Source organism: Microchirus variegatus (genome assembly GCF_963457635.1).
Source record: "Microchirus variegatus genome assembly, chromosome: 20".
Lineage (NCBI taxonomy): Eukaryota > Metazoa > Chordata > Actinopteri > Pleuronectiformes > Soleidae > Microchirus > Microchirus variegatus.
In genome coordinates, this window is record NC_139821.1 from 357,561 (window position 1) to 373,261 (window position 15,701).

At 42.7% G+C, this 15,701-nt stretch overlaps 1 protein-coding gene across 5 annotated transcripts; it reads left to right on the forward strand.

The window, feature by feature from the left end:
* The first annotated feature begins 550 nt into the window (after positions 1–550).
* Positions 551–15,448, forward strand: nr2f5 (nuclear receptor subfamily 2, group F, member 5). 5 transcript variants are annotated; one of them, XM_083907408.1, is made up of 4 exons: positions 551–1,165; positions 12,007–12,287; positions 13,728–13,974; positions 14,795–15,448. In XM_083907408.1, exons 1-4 carry the CDS (start codon positions 745–747, stop codon positions 15,112–15,114), a joined length of 1,269 nt encoding a protein of 422 aa, XP_083763534.1. In that variant the 5' UTR covers positions 551–744; the 3' UTR covers positions 15,115–15,448. The 5 variants fall into 5 exon arrangements, with proteins under 5 accessions (XP_083763534.1, XP_083763535.1, XP_083763536.1 ...); XM_083907409.1 differs by having other exon boundaries at positions 551–1,144; XM_083907410.1 differs by having other exon boundaries at positions 551–1,132.
* The last annotated feature ends 253 nt before the right edge of the window (positions 15,449–15,701 follow it).

The following is a 15,701-nucleotide window of genomic DNA, read 5'->3' on the forward strand; positions in this document are numbered from 1 at the left end:
ATTTGGCAGTGGTGACCTTATATGGAGCACCGGAGGAGGGGGGGGGGGGGGTAGAGGGGGGGGGGTTCAGCGGTGTGAGGTATCAGCCTGTTAGTGACACCCCCCCAACACACACACACACACACGCGCGCGCACACACACACCAAAGCTCAGCTCTGACGCGCAGACAAACCCCGGGACAGTGGAGTCAGATCGTCCAGAGTCAGATCAGCAGTGACGATGTTCGGATGAAGTGACTCTGACACCGGGACTCACACTCACACTCACACCGACGCTGTAAACGGTCAGAGCGGCTCCTTCTTCACCGGGAACCAAAGGAAATGTGGTCCGTGTTAAAGAGAGTGAGTCCAGAGTGAGTGAGTCCACACACACACACACACACACACACACACCGGTGTGTTGTTTGTATTGTCGTTGTTTATCACTGACTTTTTTGGACTGAATTTCCCACCAAGACTCGACTCAGTGGAGAACAACGTGTTTATGGATTTACGCACGAGGACCGGGAACTGCTCTGCTGCGCGCGCCATGGTGACACCTTCATGCTCCTCTGATAATCCAGAGTAATATCGACCAAGTGTTTAAAGACATAATCTGACCTGTGGAGGAAGTGGGGAGCGCCTCTTTCTCCCTTCCTCTTTTTGAATAAAAAACGAAATTCCACCAAAGACGTCAGGACGGATCTCTTATCGCTCATTTCTCCGTCTGTGATTTAAACACAGATCCACAGTGTTTGTGTAGAGCATGGCAATGGTAGTAAACCAGTGGCCAGAGAACATTTCTGCAGATCCGGGCTCTCAGCTCCAGATTTGCGGTCAGGAGCCTGGCGGGGCACCGGGGACACCCAACGGCTCCACGCCGGGGAACGACGCACTTTCTGGGGACAAGATCCCCAACGTGGACTGCATGGTGTGCGGGGACAAGTCCAGCGGGAAGCACTACGGTCAGTTCACCTGCGAGGGATGCAAAAGCTTCTTCAAGCGCTCGGTGAGACGGAACCTGACCTACACCTGCCGGGGGAACCGGGACTGTCCCATCGACCAGCACCACCGGAACCAGTGTCAGTACTGCAGGCTGAAGAAGTGCCTCAAAGTGGGCATGAGGAGGGAAGGTAAGGCCGGTCATGTTCTCTGTGTGTGTGTGTGTGTGTGTTATTCTTTGGCACGTGTTTACAAAGCCACTCTGTGCGTAAAGTTGTTGATGATTAAGCGTAACGCGCCTTTAAGTCACCACACTAATGTCATCGCAGCTTTACTTCAATTCTTGAACAAATCACTTCAAATAAGGCGAATAATTCCCTTCATCTGTGAAGAAAGTGTTGTTAATGTTTGGATTTAAACGCGTTTTTGTTAAACTTGAAGTATTTTACCAAACGTTCCTCTCACGTGTCACAATTTAAGAGAGAGAGAGTTTGTGCGTAAAATACGCGCCACGTTAGTGCAGCCTGCTGTTTTAGCGCAGTCTGTTGTTGTGTGTAAACACTGAGCCACCACCTGTGAGCGCTCACTGCTCCTCTCACACTGTTTTAACCGAGTCTGAAACATTATCCTCTGCTGCTGCTGTTGCTGCTGCTGCTGCTGCTGCTTCCTGTCAAATCCCTCCTTTGTCCGCGGGCTTTAATGAAGCTGTTTGCTCGTCGACACCCGGAGCTGCGAGAAGAGGATGCCGCTACATTTTGTTGTGCTGTGTTGGATTAACAACGGGTCACTTCGTGCCAAAAGAGTAGCAGTGGCAGCGCAGTGATGAGCGTTGCGCACACGGCTCCACAGCACAGACACCTCCATGGCTTCATCATTACTCTTAACCTGAACCACTTAAGGCCTGACCTTACATTTAACCTGAATTCATCCAGTTCCTCAGAAAATAAATGAGGCCTCGTTTGGGACCAGGTTTTGGTCTCCATGAGGATTACTGATCCTGAAAAAGTCCTAAAGAGGTCACACATACCAGAACACACTCGTGTGATTGACAGTCGTGTGGGTGAGAAGGTGCATTTTGTCCTTAAGTTTCTCTTAAAAGTCAAAGTTATTCATGAATATACCAGTTTTATATTTCCCCTCTCAGAGGACACACGGAGCTGCCTTGCTCAAGGACACTTTGGCAGGTTGTTGAAGGACAAATGCCTCCTCGAGGAGTCCGTGCGTAAATGTAGTCAGAGATGATGGTCATGATGAGATGGTTGGGTCCCTGTGTGTGTGTGTGTGTGTGTGTGTGTGTGTGTGTGTGTGTGTGTGTGTGTGTGTGTGTGTGTGTGTGTGTGTGTGTGTGTGTGCCTCATGTCTCGCGCAGCGTGTTTACAGCACAACACCTCTCCTCGTGCCGAAAAAAACAAACAAAAAAAGACATTCAGAGTTTAAAATATGTGAAAAAAAATATACAATAATCATGAATTATAAAAATAAACCTATTTTTATTCAATCTTTTGCTCTGTATTCATGAGGTTTGAGCCTCAGTAATTATTCCTGTCATGTTATTATTAATGTTGTGTATAAATTATATATATATATATATAATATAACATGTTCATTTAACTCAAGATCAAGAAAGAAAAAATCTTTGAAGAGATTATATTTTAAATGTATATTTAGCTGATTTCTACAAACATAAAAAGTCAGTCATTGTGATGCAGCTCAATTTAAACTGATCTCTGTGGTGCATTCGAGGTCAGTGGGATTAAACAGCACTTAAATCCTCTTTGTCATCGGATTCTATTCATCAGCATTTAGGAGATTTTTGTGTGAATCACAGACTAAACGTTAATGTTCACATCAACAACAACAGGACACACAAATATTATAGAATGGAGGATAAATGAGAAGCAGCTCAAAATACTGTCATTATTATTATTATCATTATTATTATTATTATTATTATTATTACAAAAGCATGAGCTCAAGTGTGCAATAAAATGTATTTGATCGTATTTTGTCATGACTGAAATCCTCACATCTAGGCTTCATTTATCCTCACATCTAGGCTTCATTTATCCTCAGCTGTTTCCTTGTACAAAGCAAACAGCCCTGATCATTTCCCTCTCAGCTCATACATAAGTCATTTTTCCATTTTAATATTCAACAGGTTCACATGAGGCCTTTAATGTTAGCGCTCAGTTATGATCCAAATGAAAAAAAAAGATGCATCTATTTATGAATGATTTTTATTTCCATTTTCCACTGATATAAAGTGACTGAAACACTAAAATGTCCAGTTGAATCTAATTTTACATATTGAAATAACATTGTTGTGATTACAAATATTCAGACTGATCTCATGGACGTTAGAATTTAAAATCACTGATACGTTAACATTTAGCTGCATCAGGTGTTTTGTGTTTTCTCTTTCTTTCTCCGCTCCCTCACAGATGTTTCAGCCTCTTTCTCTATAACATCATATCATTTTTAGCTGGAGACTCTTATTTCTGTGCTGACTCAGTGGGAATCAAACCCTCTAAAAACCCCTGAGTCATTGTCTCAGCAGGAGAAGAAGCTCAGAAGTTCTGCTTGAATGAGAATCAGCCTGTTTCTGGTGTTCGCTGCACTGTGCTGTAGTTACTGATATAGTCAGGATTTCTTCATGTGTGGTGCTGTGAGGTACACACACACACACACACACACACACACACACACACATGTGGACACTCAGGTTTGTAAAGTGCTCACTCTCCAAACACCAAAGAATGATTTTTATCTTGCAGGGACACGTTTGTGTCACTAAGAACAAATGACTCAAACACTGATGTCACTAAATAAGACATTTGAAGTGAGTGATGATGCAGCAGTGGATCAATAACTCCTGAGTGCTGTCGTGAAAAATGTCTGATTTAAAAAGTGACCCAAGCTTCAGTTGAAGAGTCTGTGACAGTGAGCTAACGTGGCTAACTGTAGTTTAACACACACACACACATATGAGCAGCTGTGTGCAGACACACACACACACAGCGTTAGCATGTGTGTGGTGATAGTGAAGAGTCATTTAAAGCACAGGGATCAGCGGTTGTTGCTGTGTTCAGACGACACTGTGAGAGCTGCTGCCTCCTTTGACCCACATTACACTCACAGCACAGGCTAATGTAGGTCAAGCTAAACTCAAACATTAATCACAGACTCAGGCTCAAGTCAAAGTCCAAATGTGTAAACCATCAGTGAGTAAACAGAGGTCTGGGTTCACTAAAGCCTGACGGAGCGTCCGTGTGTAATGACTAATCCATACGTATGCTGTGCAACAGGATCAGGAGCTCGTGTTCATATTTAAGTTAATATAAGTTAATATAAGTCTGAGTTTAGTCCTAATTCTGTCATTAAAACAGAAAGTCAGAATTCTAACGTAAATCCAGAATTGTGTCCTCTATTATATCGACATTAAGATCAGAATTCACATTTTAATACAGTCATTCAGATTTTTCCCTTTAACAAGATAATTCTGAGTTTAAGCTCAGATGATTTTTTTGTTTGTTTGTTTCCAAAACAATGTTGACATGTGGTCAGAGTTTAACCCCTAAACCACTTCCTTATTTAACAGTGAAACACTTTGTCATTGCTGTCATTTAGCTCAAATCAAACACATGAACGTGCTGCAGTGAAGACGTCATCACACTGATATCAGTCAGTTATATTACACACACACACACACGCACGCACACAGGCACACAAGTCTGCTTTGTTTCATGGTTTTTCATGATATTCTTCACTTTATGAGCGACTTCATCACCACAGTGAGACGTCGTGACCTTCTTTTCTGTGCCTTCAGTCTTTGTCAGTGACGACTGGACTGTTGTGTGCGTCACATGAAGCAGCTCGACCTGTTTGTCGTTGTGATGACACATGGTCACAGCACAGACTCAGGGTTCAGTCGTCACTGTCAGGAGATTTCTGCCTCAGTCACTGGACATCATGTGCACATCTGTGGCCTTTTAGCAAGTATTCACAATATACATGCAGCAACAAACTTTGCCTTTATAGTTTATGTCAAAACTGAGTCTGGGAATCAACAATGTTCAGGTGTTAGAGTCGGTCGTCTTATTATAAGAAGGTTGAGAGTTTGATCCTCTTGCATCTGCCATTGTTTCCATTGGCAAAACCCATATGAAGCTTCAACTGTTGTGTGACTGACTGTTGTGTAAATGACTGAAAGAGTCGTCTTTCAACTGTAGAAATGTAGAAACCTTTAAAACCAACAGTCTCAGAAAACCTCTTCCTGTCGTTGTGCGTTAAATAAATAGAGGAAATGTAAATAAGGATAGTGTGAGTTTACAGTGAATGGGCTGAATTTGGATAACTAATTAATTCAGGAAGTGTCACATCTATGTGTGTGTGTTTGTTCTCCTACTATATAATAGTTTTGTTCCAGTCACACCAGATGTGTTCTGTTGTTGCTCTTCTGTTCAGTAGAGCTAAAGTAATAATCATATTATTATAATAGTATTATTACTACAATAGTGTAATGGTGGAAAAGTACCCAGGAAAACATCTTGCTCTCTCAGTGACATCATTATGACCAACATTAAAACACTGTGGTGTAAATAAAATCCTGGTAAACTCTGGTTTAAACAGTAAACAGAGTGTTTCTGATCAGTGTACCATCAGAGGTCCACGCACCACAGTTTGAGAAGCATCAGTCAATCAGTGTCACCACAGAACAATGAACTCATTCACATTTGCTCATATTTACATATCAAGCTAATTCCAAAAACAGCAGAAAGTCAACAGGACGACGGCTTTATTTATCTTGAGCTAAGCTAAGCTAAGCTAAGCTAAGCTAACCATTCTTCTCTCAGCCACATATTATCAGTGTTTGTCTCTCTCTCTCTTTATCGCTGACTCTCTCCTGGTTTACACATTAGCTGATCTCTGCTCCTATCTGCTGCAGACCAGTGACCTGCAGGTCAAAGGTCAAAGTTCAGGGCCAAAATAAAACTACGGGCACGGTGTCACATCGCGCGCACACACACACACACACACACACACACACACACACACACTGAGGCTGGATCACAGAGTGCAGCAGCAGAATATTATAAACTGTAGATTTAGCATGTATTCAGTATTTATGTCAGTGTGTGTGTGGTTAGCTTAGCATCTGTGTGAGAAACAAACACAAACAGAAAGAGAGAGTCTGGTTTCTGTGACATTGACTTATATTGATTTCATGGAGATCGACTTGAACCTTAACCCTCCACTAACATCTCTAACGACTGGCCCAACCACAACCTAACCACAACCTAACCACAACCTACATACAACATGTCTTCATCTTCAAATGTAATCATATACATGATGGGGATGTGATTTGTGTCCCCATGATGTGAGTGTGTAAACAGATTTAGGTTCCCACAGCATGAGTAATACCTGACACACACACACACACACACACACACACACACACTCTACAGTAACACTGTACGACACAGAGACATAGGTTCACTCAGGGTAATGTTATGATTGGTCCGTCTCTGTGACAGAAGCTTTAGAATTATAAAATCTCCGTATTAAACTCAACCCTTGGACTGATCTGAATGTATAATGTGTGTGTGTGTGTGTGTGTGTGTGTGTTGTCCCAGCAGAGTGACCTTTCAGTCCAAATGTTGATAGGCCTTAATTGTATTTATCTGCTGTAATTCCACTAACAGCCTGACCCACAGGCTAATCCAGGCCATGCAGCCAGTGAACCGTGCTCTTTGCCAGCTGCCGTTTGCTGAAGTTGCTTTTTGAAAAGTCTGAGCTGAAACTGTCTCTCGGTGCCTTTGTTAGCGTCCGTGTTGCTGCTCTTCCTCTCGCTCTCGTGTCCTCGTTTCATGTCCTAACTTCACACCGGGGGTCGAAAAAGAGATTTGGGGAAAACTGGGAAACTGAAGTGAAACGATATTAAAAATGATTTTGATTTGAACGAGAGAACAAAAGAGAGGGAGACGCTGAGCAGATGTAGAGCAGTTTTATTAAGGTCAGTCAGGAGAGTAATAACATCTGTCACATGACTGTGATACGATCATAATGTCAGTTATACAAACAATATCACATTAAATTACAGTTTATTTCTATAGCACTAATCCATAACATACCGTACATTATCTCAAGGTACTTTACATAAAAAATAAAATGTATATTTATATCAATTCAATTTAATATTGATGACAATTCTACTATTATTACTATTATTAATAACATTATTATCAATAATAATAATGCTACAAATGATAATAATTATTATAATAAACACAAGCAAATGATGCCTAATGAGAAGTGGTGAACCATTCCATAAATTGGGTTACAATATCATCTACATTTTTCAAATATACATATGTATATATCTATATATAGCATTTTTTTTACTACCTTTGGTTTGGAATCATAATAATAAAAATTATAAATAATATATAATAGAATTAGATAATAATAAAAATGGTTGTTTAATCACATCTCAATATCTAATGATAAGCTCAGTCAATTACATTAAGCTGTTATCCACAGTGGTCAAATGAAGAGGCTTGAAACAGATTATGGTCGACACCCAAACCAGACTTTATTCTCCCTTCATCATCATCATCATCATCATCCTCCTTCATTCTCTCTGACCTTGGTTTCCTTTTTGTTTTTATCCTCAGGCGTCTGTTTCTCTGCCATCGTCTCTGTCTCTTCTGCTTTATCCTCGTCTGTCGTCTTACAAACAGATCTGTCTTTACTCTCGTCTGCATTAGTCTCTTTCCATAATCAGCCTTCTCTCTCTCTCTCTCTCTCTCTCTCTCTCTCTCTCTCTCTCTCTCTCTCTCTCTCTCTCTCTCTCTCTCTCTCTCTCGTCAGCTGTGGGCGAGTAAAGTAAAAACCCTGTGAGCGAATGTGTCTGATTCAGACAAACTCAAGTGTTCAGCCTCTCAGCCACGAGTGACCCACAGTGAACGAGGCTTTTGAAAAGTCAAGAGGATCAAGTGCATGTGCCACCATCTGTGGGATTATCCGTTAATCAATATAAGAGCAGATTAATAGCTGTGAATTCTCAAATCAGCAGCAGGTTTCCACGTGGTGGAATGTGGAATGTGAAATGTGAAATGTGCCGGTGGTTCACCCTCGTGGAGGATGTTTAACGTGGACACTGTGACACTTCTGGGTCACAGAAGAGCTCAGACTTACATTCAGACGCTCGGGGAAGAATCTGTGACACATTTCAAATGTCCCTCAGCATCGAATATATGTGACATGAAAGTGAGACAAAGGACGATGTCGGGAGACTGTGTTTTAGCAGGAGCTCTGAGATTTATTCATTTATTCATGGTCTATCACTGTATCGTCCACATGAGGATCACAGGGCTGATGCTGCAGCCAATCCCAGAAAACTCATCATGACCGAGGGGGAGGGGCTACGATCATCATCTATTTCTAATATTATTTAATTAATGATAAACTATTATAAGACGAGCATTGATTATTCATCACATGGTAAATAGTCTGTATTTAAATAACACTTTTTAATCTTGACGATCACTCAAAGCTGCTTCACTCTACAGGAGTTATACGTTATAGATCACTTTAGACTTTTCAACTATGAGTCTTTACTTAGTGAAGAATGTGATACAGGTATAAATGTAATGCAATATGTACGTTTTTCATCTGTCCAATATCTGATCCAGTTATTTAGATCAGTATCAGACTCGTACTGATGCTGAGTATTTATTGGCTCATCACTAAGTGTGTGAGCAGACATTGTTCATATTCAGTGAGGACACGACTCACTGACATGTAGATTAACTCTACATGAACTTGTAGTTGAAAGACGACTCACTCTAAAGCTAAAGCAGCATCGTTTGTGTTTACTCAGTCAGACCTAAAGTGATAGTTCAGGTTTTTTGAAAACAAGGCAAACAAGGTTTCAACAACGTTGGAAAAGGCTCATGTAATAAAATGTAGAACCAGCTGAAGTCTATTCTATTTTAGGTGTATGTTTTAACCCAAACCCCAACTGGAAAGTGAAGTTTGTGTTGCTTTGTTAACCATTTATCTCCCACAACAAAGTCCATGGAGGGAAATCCACAGTTTGTTATTGATCCACTGCTGCTTCACAGCTCACAGACGTTAGAAAATCCTTCCATTGGATTCACTTCAGTTCTCTGTATGGACTTTGGTGTGGAAGAATGAGGAGTTATATAAGCTTCAGTGAAAGGACTTGTAACCAGAGAGTTGCTGGTTCAAATCCTCTGATGGGTCGAGGGCTATGGCGCTGTGTGCAAACATAACTTATTCTAACGGTTAAAAGTATGACGTTTGTAAGTCAATGCTTCGATAAACCTGACTTATCCCTTTAACAACCATGTTGTCACAACAGTGATTTGTAATAGTTTTGGATCAAGTGACAGTTAGATATGAATACGTTGTCTGATGAATCATCCAAACACCTGAAGTCAACGCTGATCTTTGCAGAAACGTCAGCTCTTCGCTCTTGGACGACTTTCACCCTCAGAAAGCTGAATTATTTCCCTTTTGTCAGTATAATCCAGCAAAGACAGACACGTGTGGTTAATCTGACGACAGACAGGAGCTGCTGGAGAATCAGTGACCGGCCTCACTGTGACAGGCTACACCTCTTCATACCTCAGCTCCATGTCAGACTGTTTGCCTAAGGAGACCACATTCTTCTCTGAGAACACGTGTTGACACAAGTTCACAAAGAAAACTAATCGTCTGAGGTCAACACCTTTTGTGCAGAAGTCTTTTTTTTCCTTCTTCTTCTTCTTCTCCACACAGAGCTAAAATTAAAGGTATTTTTATAATGCTCCTGAGTGATTTGACCTCTGCTTCTGCAGACGTGCCACGGTGCATTCAATTGACACAGCTGCTGTGCTGAGGTGACAGGTGATGCAGAGTTAAAAGCATTTTCCAAACGCCTCCTCTCCCCCTTTTCTTTGCACCTCCTGCCTCCACCTGTCTCTTCTTGTAAACCAATACTCATGATCTGGAGTCTCAGGCTACACTCAAAGATAAACCTGGTCAGGAAAACGCTGGTGGCTTTTGTTAGCATCAATCCATGTGGGTTAGGTTTGAGAGTTAAACAACGTTACTCCCCCCTCCAAGAAAGAAGAAATAACCAAGAAGACAAAGGAAACAAACAACCCTAGGAACTAAAATCTAATTCTAAACCCCAAGTCCAAAAATCGAATTCAAAAACCACCGGCCAATAAAGCTGTCATTTAAAAGACTGAGTGTAGGTTTAGGGTTATGCATTCATGGGTAAGGTATATAAACCAATGACCACAAATCCAAGGGTAGTGTTAACCGTCAGAACCATTATCCAAACTAGGGTAGGATTAGGCATTCCAACTAGACTGAGGGTTAGGGTTAGTGTCAAAGTGACATGGGTTAGGGTATATAACCATAAAATCAGAAGTCCCTGGGTAGGGTTAGCCGTTACCGGCACAATCCAAACCAGGGTAGGGTTGGGTTAGGGTTATAGGGTTGTGGCATCACAATCACATCTTTTTAAGCCCAGGTTCAAAATCCCAGAGATATACCTGCTAACCTCAGTGTGAAAGAAGCAACATGGAGGAAACTGAACTCCGGCTCTAATGCCTGACTCTTTGATCCACTCTCGCTCTCCGATTCCTCACCATCTCTTACCACTTCACCCTTTTATCATCACAGTTTCCGTGTATTTTTAATGAATTATTTGACTTTATAAATAAGCGATCCACAGCAACAGGAGTTGCGTTGTGTTCCAGTTGTGTTGTTGTTCTGCACCACAACATCAGCTCTTTGTAAAGGTGTGACACCTCTCTCTCTCTCTCTCTCTCTCTCTCTCTCTCTCTCTCTCTCTCTCTCTCTCTCTGTGTAACAGTAGATGGAGTTATTAGTCAGACAGTGGGGGGGGGGGGGATGACTGAACAGGTGTTTTCCAAATGGGCCTCTGAGCATCATCATCATCATCATCACTCCACACACGCCTGCAAATGTGTGTGAGTGTGTGAGTGCTTGACCTCTGTGTGCTCTCTCTTTTTTCTGCCTCGGGCTGAAGCCATTTGCTGTTGGGGAGGGGGGGGGGAGGGGCTGTGTCGGTGGGGGGGGGGGGGGGTAGGGGTGATAGGGAGTGAGACGTAACCTTAGCGTATGTATTTAAGTGTCTGCTGGTGCATAACATACTGTACATATACGCATAGGTGTGAAGAGGCGTGATGTCTTTACCAGCTGCTGCTCGTCGTGACCTCGGCACGGACACTTTCAGCCTCTTCCCTCCACTGAAAGAAGAGCGCTGACATGTTTAAGAGGCAGAAGGATGTCGCCCTTCATACACTCTCTTGCCCTCTTACACCCTTATCTTTATGTTTCTACTGCAGGCTTTTAGCTGTCTCTGTGTACGCTGAGGAGATTTGGATGTAAATCAGGTTTAGGAGGACTAAAGCCCAACTTATACTCCTGAGAGTAAGTGTCCGTCAAGGGACAACGAAGGCGGCAAGGACTGTGATTGGTCTTCAGTTAGTCTCTGGGCGGCATCAAGAGGCATCCGCTGGGTGTCCTGGTGATTAATATGAGTTAGCACACGGCGTAGAAGTTCATCAAATTTGCCAGCCGACATTCAGAAGTACCTGAAGTGGGTTAGTCCCTCATCGGTCCAATAAGAAAGTATCCAAGTATCAATATTAAAAGTATCTGTGTTTCAATGTTATTCAGCTGCAACAACAACAACAACAACAACAGTCTTTCTCTCTCGGACGCCATTGTTCACTGTAGCCAGAAGCACAACAACTTTGCGTAGCGACCCCTACTGATCGGGAGGGAAATTGCAGTGTGTATCCGTCACAATGACGGAGAGCTATGAAGGCTGGCGGCGTCTCCGTGGTTACGCAGTTGTAGAAGTGTAATGTGGCCTCAAAGCAAAGGCACATGTGACAGGAAGACATTACAGATGCTGATGAAAAAATTAAAAAAGAATAAAAATGTATGTCAAAAAACAACTAAGCTGTTTTTCAAGTAATAACGTGATCTTTTCACATGATTGAATTCTCATCTTTGTTCCTCTTGTGGTTTTCAGCTGTACAACGAGGACGCACATCCAACTCTCAGACCAGCCCGGGTCAGTACCTGACCAACGGCACTGACCCGTACAACAGCCAACCTTACCTGTCCGGCTTCATCTCCCTGCTGCTGCGCGCTGAGCCCTATCCCACGTCTCGCTACGGAGCCCAGTGCATGCAGGGAAACAACCTGATGGGCATCGAGAACATCTGTGAACTGGCAGCCAGGCTGTTGTTCAGTGCTGTGGAGTGGGCAAAGAACATCCCCTTCTTTCCTGATCTGCAGCTTATGGATCAGGTAAAAATATGAAATATGAATATGAATTGTTCAAGTACAATAAGCAGAACTGAACGTGCAAACTTATAAATAATACTTAGATTTGATTCAATCTGATTAAGTCAATAATAACAAGCTGATGCTGTAAAGAAAGAACAGAACGTGGACTGATTATGAGAATGAAGCTGGAGTAAACTGTGAAGCTCAGCTAACAGGTTTTCTGAGGTTATATCTACAACAAACTCAGTGTAAGAACACAGACATTAGACCTCTGAAGTCATAACAAACCAGATGATACTGGCGAGCAGTTTCTCCATTATTTCCAGTTTGCTATGCTAAGTTAATGTAAACAGTTGCTGGCTGTTGGTTTAGTTTCCATGTCGAGATGTCATCTAATTTAACTCAGGAGCAAATAAGTAAATTCCCTCATTTACAAACAGGTTAGATTACATTTCTGTGTATTTTCTGAGGCCAGTGATGTGTTCACTTATTATTCAGTAAAGGAAGAAACAACCGTTCATGTATATTTATATCAAATCCATATTCATGGCATAAAAAAATTGCTTGGCCTATAAATACTAATATACATACATGAGAAATATATCATGCTACCATATTATCAATATATAAATAATATATCCAGAGTAGACAAAACAATGCAAATACATTAATGTTGTGGTAATTAACTATGAGTAAAGTAACATAGATTAGATCATGTTAGGTCGCCTGTTGAATCGCACTTTATTTCAATATATATTTATTTAAACAATTTCCCCTCTGGGATGAATAAAGTATTTCATATTATTAGTATTTCATTTTCCAGCCTGTGATCGATCACTTTCTTTAAAACTTTAAAACTTTAAAACTTATGAACTGAACCAAAGTCCTGAGTGTTCACTGAAAAGTGCTGATGTCATCATTGTCCTGCACAGATATTTATTTCCTTTTCTGTCAGGAGGAGTTTTATGACGCACAAAATCATCTTCACTTACTTTGTAACGTTTATGACCTTTGAAACCGACAAAGGACGTTGGATTGTGTTCAGAATCGATGTTGAGGTGTTTTACTGCGTTAATAAAGTAACTAACTCAATAACTAACTAACTAACTTACTCGTGTTTCCTTCTTCTCTCAGTGAATAAATAAATAGTTAAGAAAGAGGTTTCTGTAGTAAATGTAGTTTTAAATAAACTGAGTTTGATCATCTCTAATCTGACTTGGATTACTGCGTGTTCACTGTTCATCTTTTGTCTTTGTACATCGAGACTCATCTCATCAAATGACCCTTTGGTTCATGTTCATACCAAGTGTGACTGTGATCAATAAAAGAGAGAAAACCTCTGCTTATATTAAAAAGCTCTCAATGTCGATGTCTGTCACTGAAGACAATCCTGCCTCCTCGACCTTTGAATCCAGTTGTTATGTTTTGAGATAGCCTGCTAACGTATCTCGTCTCTCCTAGGTGGCGCTGCTGCGCATGTCCTGGAGCGAGCTCTTTGTCCTGAATGCAGCCCAGTGCTCGATGCCGCTGCATGTGGCGCCCCTGCTGGCGGCAGCCGGCCTGCACGCCTCGCCCATGTCGGCAGAACGCGTGGTGGCTTTCATGGACCACATCCGCGTCTTCCAGGAGCAGGTGGAGAAGCTGAAGGCTCTGCAGGTCGACACAGCTGAATATTCCTGTCTCAAGTCCATCGTGCTCTTCACATCCGGTGAGTGTGAATCAGGCGCAGGATTTAAACAAGTGTTCTCAGACGTCACTGTCACAGAAACACTGTTCTGTTACAGAAGGTTTGACCGTTGGTCCAGAGGGAATCACTCATCTTCTACCACTTTATCCTCCACATGAGGGTCTTATAGTAACTGGGTCTATAGCTGTTGGTGCTGATTCTAGCAACACTAGAGTGTCCCACTAATGCTCAACATGTTTACATTTTACTTCATGTATTATTAGATACTCTGGCTTCACGACCAGCTCTGATGTCTGACTTGGAGACAGTTGTACTCTCTAAAAGACCATATTCTCAGGCAATACTTACATACATTCACTTGTTTTTATGCTCAAAAACCTCCTAGTTGCTGTAAACGAGCCCATAGAAATCCTCTTTTCTGACGCTGTTCCCCAGCCTTCTTCTGTGGTTCAATGTACGCAACAGGATGTACCCGGACTAGTGCCCGGAGCAGGAGGATCTGCTGTTCAGGAGAACCGCTGTTTACGTAACCGGACCGGGTTTTTTCAGAGATCTCTCTGAGCCCGAGATTACAATAAAACACAGCGTTCTCAGCAGTGGCTGAACTGTTTGTTTAGAACCTTCAGGGCTTCATAAACAAGGTAATGACGCAGATACACACTAAAAAACAGAACTTCAGGTCTAGGTCCACTTTAACACCAATACAGACATACAAGTCAGACTGTTTGACCCTGAACTTCTCTGGATGTTACTTCAAGGCCTGCATGAGGACAAAGTGTCCAATATTTTTCATGAACACACTGTAAAACTATAAATCCTTATCTCTCTTCTCGACCTCCAGATGCTATGGGCCTATCAGACGTCGCCCACGTGGAGAGCATTCAGGAGAAATCTCAGTGTGCCCTGGAGGAGTACGTCAGAAACCAGTATCCCAGTCAACCCAACCGATTCGGCCGCCTCCTGCTCCGCCTGCCGTCCCTGAGAATCGTCTCCTCTCCGGTCATCGAGCAGCTGTTTTTCGTGCGCCTGGTGGGTAAGACGCCCATCGAGACGCTGCTGCGCGACATGCTGCTGTCGGGCTCCAGCTACAACTGGCCCTACATGCCTACGGTGCAGCGTGAGCGCCCCCTGTCCCTCCACTACAACGAGAACGGGCCGTGATCGTCGAGGCGGAGAAGACGCCGCCGCGAAAAAGGAGAAAAAGTCACACCGAGCTTCCGTCTGATACTCGTCTGAAAGCCATCTCCTCCTCATTCTCAGCTTTCCCAGAGGAAGCGTCGTCCTCACCATTCCACTCAAAAACAACACCCTGACAGTACGACCTGTCCCTGTCACATAGAGCAGCCTCTACACAAACATGGTGGTCCACTGCAGAGCGTCACCACCACGGTGTCCATGTCCACGTTTGACATGATGCCGTCAGACGGACAGGTCTTTGCACACTTCACCAGCAGCTCTGTGGGACACACTTCAAACCCACGCAAACAGAGACGGACAAAAACACACAATTTGCTGCGCTGTCACTGCTCTGCTGACGTTTACAGCGGCTGAACACGAGCATCACAGTGTGGTGAACGCCGAGCGACGGCTCGTCAGACTCTACAGCGAGGAGCTCAAGGACGCTCTGTATTTACTCATTTATGACGACGAAAAACCCAGAAGCCATTAAAAAAAAGACAAATGCCAAAATGTCTTGGACCTTTGCAGAGGACGTGTTTTATTGTGTGTTTGTATTAGCACTGTTTATA

Coding starts and splice junctions, on each gene's coding strand:
- nr2f5 (XM_083907408.1), top strand. CDS start 745: ATGGCAATGGTAGTAAACCAGTGGCCAGAGAACATTTCTGCAGATCCG. Junction 1,166..12,006: donor TGTGTGTTATTCTTTGGCAC/GTGTTTACAAAG, acceptor TGTGGTTTTCAG/CTGTACAACGAGGACGCACA. Junction 13,975..14,794: donor CATCGTGCTCTTCACATCCG/GTGAGTGTGAAT, acceptor CTCGACCTCCAG/ATGCTATGGGCCTATCAGAC.